Source organism: Dendroctonus ponderosae, unplaced genomic scaffold (genome assembly GCF_020466585.1).
Source record: "Dendroctonus ponderosae isolate FM_Combo_2020 unplaced genomic scaffold, Dpon_F_20191213v2 Dpon_F_20191213_3, whole genome shotgun sequence".
NCBI classification, from domain to species: domain Eukaryota; kingdom Metazoa; phylum Arthropoda; class Insecta; order Coleoptera; family Curculionidae; genus Dendroctonus; species Dendroctonus ponderosae.
In genome coordinates this window covers 13,389,193-13,393,695 of record NW_026018508.1, presented here as the reverse complement: position 1 = coordinate 13,393,695, position 4,503 = coordinate 13,389,193, and the positions used below count along the sequence as shown (strand labels likewise).

At 35.0% G+C, this 4,503-nt stretch overlaps 1 protein-coding gene across 1 annotated transcript in view; it reads right to left on the bottom strand.

Moving 5' to 3' along the window:
- Positions 1–4,503, bottom strand: part of LOC109537515 — a gene marked incomplete in the record, with an annotated part of 88,467 nt that overhangs the window by 7,389 nt on the left and 76,575 nt on the right. Inside the window, 3 exon segments of the mRNA XM_048665084.1 lie at positions 599–811; positions 877–1,128; positions 3,885–4,033. Of these exon segments, the coding sequence (XP_048521041.1) occupies positions 599–811; positions 877–1,128; positions 3,885–4,033 (614 nt within the window).

Below are 4,503 nucleotides of genomic sequence, written 5' to 3'. Positions count from 1 at the left end.
TTGCAAATTTTATGCTTTAATCCCCCACATCAATTAAAATAAACAAAAGTTTGCATTGCGTTTATATTATTCAATAAATCGAACAAATGAAGGCCCATTAATTAATTAATTATAGTGAAGTAACATAGAAATAATTAGATGAACTTAATCAATAATGACGCATTAATTTACGTTTTAAAAATGCGGCTTGATCAGATGAATCAATCCAAACTGTATTCGACATGATAATTTTAATACGCAAATAATGAACAAACTTTGTGAAATCAAAAGAGATAGACTTTCGAGGCCATTCCTTGAAACTAATGGGTTTTTCGGGTTTTTAGGACGTCGTAAAATGGAATGTATTCCTGACCGCGTTCAGTTCTGCGGAAGAACTGAACGCGGGTTCTGATGAGAACAGTGTAAGCGTTCAAGCAAACCACTTCTGAAGATGCAAGCCACTCGTGCTTGCGAAACGTCAAGAAGAAATTCTACCGAACGACGGCCTAAAAACCCGAAAAACGCACTAGTTTCAACAGTTCAGATGTTCGAGCATTTTGATTAAGAACGTACAAAAATGTACTAGTTTTTATTGATTAACTTGATTGAAATTACGTACCTTTTCATCCACCTCTTTGTGAAACTCGGTGCTGACTCTCTTATCATCATGGTCCAAGCCAGTTATTTTCAGATCTGCCCCATCCGCCAGTTTTTGTATGTTCGAAGTAGTGGCTGGTGTCGGACTTACATGCGACTCCAGCAAAATATGCTGGGTAGTTAAAACCACTTTATCCTCATGCTGATCTTGCCAAGAAATATTTGTTCCCGATATCTGCAAAAATACATTTTCATTTAGTTATTGATTCCATGATTGATTTAATTTCAAGAACAATTTACCTCTTTAAAAGAACTCTTAGTGGCTACTGGGCTTAGAGTGTCTTCAGTTTCCCGCCGATGTCTGGTTGAAGTCAAGTGTTCAGGATTAACAGTATTTAAGTTCCAATTCTTCGTCGCTGTTCCATCGCCATCCGTGTCGGCCCACGTTGAAGACTCGAAATAATCCGCAACGGAAGTCTTCGACGTCCTCTCATCATCCATGTCCTCGTGAGCGATCACGCATGTTAGTTGCTTCAGCATTTCCTCGTGGTCCTTTGCAAACAAAGGAGTTACTTAACAACTAACTAAATTTTCACACTCTAATGTAATGAAATAACTGTCGAAAATGTTCAAAGCGCTAAAATTGATGATGAAAAACTGTCGAGGCATTAACAGGCTTTTTGCATCTCGTAGCTCTAACTCATTAGCGTTTTATTTCGACTCTGATCGCAACTATAAATGTATTTCCATCGAAATTAAAACTGCACGGCGAGCTTAAACTGATTTTTTCAATTTATCGACATCACAGCCGATACGGCATGGTCGGCAAAGAGAAATTGAGGAGTGGAATTTAGAGCATTCGCCTGAAAGAATTTTAAAGGCCCTTTATCTGGCCGTTCATTTCCAAGATAAGCCCCGTCACGCATTTTATTTTCAAATATTGCTGGCTGGTAATTTTCAAGGAGATTTAATGCTGTAGATGAGTGAAGGTTTCAAGCAATGTCGACTGGAAATGCAAAAAACTAGCAAAATAAATATGAGTTTTCTGTAAAATTTTTGAGTGTCCGCAGTAATTTGGCACTGGCAATTTTAGTATGCAAAATGGGCGGTTTATAAATTATTTGAACCCTGAATATAATTTGTTGAAACCACATGAATACATGAGAACTTTAATAGTTTTCAACATTCCAAATATTCTACAAATACACATTTGTTTTACGCGCTTACAGATGTTTTAGTCATTATGCTTATACATCACTTTTCAAGCACTGTCCTTAGATTTTACTACGATGCTTACTCTTATGTAATCAAGTTTTTCCACTGCATGTCTGGTACAGGGATTTCTGAAATTTGTCATGACGTTCTAATTAATACGAAACAAACCAATTATATCAAAAGTTTGCATTGCGTTTATATTATTCAATAAATCGAACAAATGAAGGCCCATTAATTAATTAATTATATTGAAGTAACATAGAAATAACTAGATGAACTTAATCAATAATGACGCATTAATTTACGTTTCAAAAATGCGGCTTGATCAAATGAATCAATCCATACTCTATTCGATATGATAATTTATATACGCAAATAATGAACAAAATTTGTGATATCAAAAAAGATAGACTTTCGAGGCCATTCCTTGAAACTAATGGGTTTTTCGGGTTTTTAGGCCGTCGTTCGGTAGAATTTCTTCCTGACGTTTCGCAAGCACGAGTGGCTTGCATCTTCAGAAGTGGTTTGCTTGAACGCTTACACTGTTCTCATCAGAACCCGTTCACTTCTTCCGCAGAACTGAACGCGGGTTCTGATGAGAACAGTGTAAGCGTTCAAGCAAACCACTTCTGAAGATGCAAGCCACTCGTGCTTGCGAAACGTCAGGAATACATTCTCGTCGTTTGTTAGAATTTTTTTGCCTAAAAACCCGAAAACCCCATTAGTTTCAAACCAATTATACATTTAATATAATTGATGATTTCAAGTATTGATTGAAAGAAACTGCAATAGCAATAGTCAGCATATGTTAGAGAAAACTTGCAATTTCAGTTGTACACTTTTCTTCAAACTGGGGCACATAAAAGAATCAATGTCGATGCAAAGCGAAATAGCAAACTAGGTAGATCCCTTTTTCCTTTATAAAGTTTTCTGTTCAGAAAAGTGTCGACATTGCAAAACATGAAATACGAGCAAGAGTTTCCATTCCGTAAGACGTTTTATGACACATTCAGGTTTTATTTTCTTGACCCGGATTTGAAATTTTCAAATAGAGAATTTTTTATGGTCGATATATTTTTTATGAAGTTCAGTAAACATAAAGCCAGTAAGTCCACTTAAGTACAAATAATTTTTCAATAGAGCTTTATTTGAGAATTTGTGTATCCGGCTCTTCAGATGCGAACAAAGAGCGACTGCAGTTGCAAAGTTTAGAACTTCCGTAATAGAATTACCATCAGAAACTTCCTGAATTTGGCATCTGATCTGTGGACCGACATGGCAGGAACTTGTAAAACTTTTACCAAGTTCTAAACATTTACCTTTTAGTAGAACAGTCGACATCTTATTGTTTTATAGTGGCAAAGATCTAAAGAGATTCTTGTTGGAATACCTTCCTACATATTTTCTAAATCGTTTTTTACCTATTTTCTTTAGTTTTTTCTCTAGTCTAATTGCTTATTTGTTTTTACACTTATACACTTTTTGATGAGAATTGATAACATTTATTTACATACAGAGTATTCTGTGCGTTGACAAAATTTCTAACATTTACGTATTTTTGAAATGACCAATGAGAGGCGGAATCTCGCATATGAACTGAAAACAATGTAAATGTTGCTATCAACTTGAACCAAGCTTTATTAAACTTTTGAAACGGAAACAGATATTTCTACCATCATTGTAATCACTGGGACAGATAAACAATCGCCACACTTTCTAATAAATGTTAGAAGAACGGAATATAAAAATTAACCATTAAAGCAGCGAGCGAATGGTGCACATTAACATTTAAAGAAGAAACAGATAATTTAATTAATAGCAAAAGGACGCTCAGCAATTGCGAAAGCGCAGATCAATCATTTTAAAGAGACGGAAAAGGTTTTCATTGTGTAGAAAAATAACTAAAATGCCAGCAAACAAGCCAGAATACATTTGTTTTAAATAAATAAAAAATTGAGAATATTCAAAATATCTCCAAAATGGGTATTTCCATTAAATGAAAAATGTGCTTTAAATTCATGTTCATGTTTAAGCTATTTTGTGTAATCATTCATATTCGCAAATTATATTTTTTATTTCATTATATGACTTACCGCATTGCCTTTACAAGCGATTCGTTTTGTGCCATCCAGACCACAATCTGAAGTGAGCTCCAATGCAGATTGTTCGGGAATATACAAAACCGTTAAAGATGGTAACTCAGTGAGCAGACACCCTCTGGATCCCAAAGCCCACGAAGGAACTGAAAGTAAATAATACAAATCTTTTATACGCCAAAAAACCAATAAAATAAAAGTGCTTACAAATGCATATTTACTTCTATATAGTTGTAAAAAAGCCAAAATGTAAATCGATATAATCAAATACATTTTTAAGGTAATCACAATTTGCGCTCCGTGTAACATGAATTATAAAATCCATATCCCAGAAGCGTTCAGATAAATATTCAATCAATTCGAGAAGGGTTCGAACCCTCATTTCAATACTTCTATGTACTCGCAAAAGGTTTACAAATATTTAATATTAAATTTTTACGTAAAACGGTCTCAACTTTCTAAGGCCCTCTCACACGAATTTAAGCCAAAACATCACAGATTTTGAAACTAATGGGTTTTCCGGGTTTTTAGGCCGTCGTTCGGTAGAATTTCTTCTTGACGTTTCGCAAGCACGAGTGGCTTGCATCTTCAGAAGTGGTTTGCTTGAACGCTTACA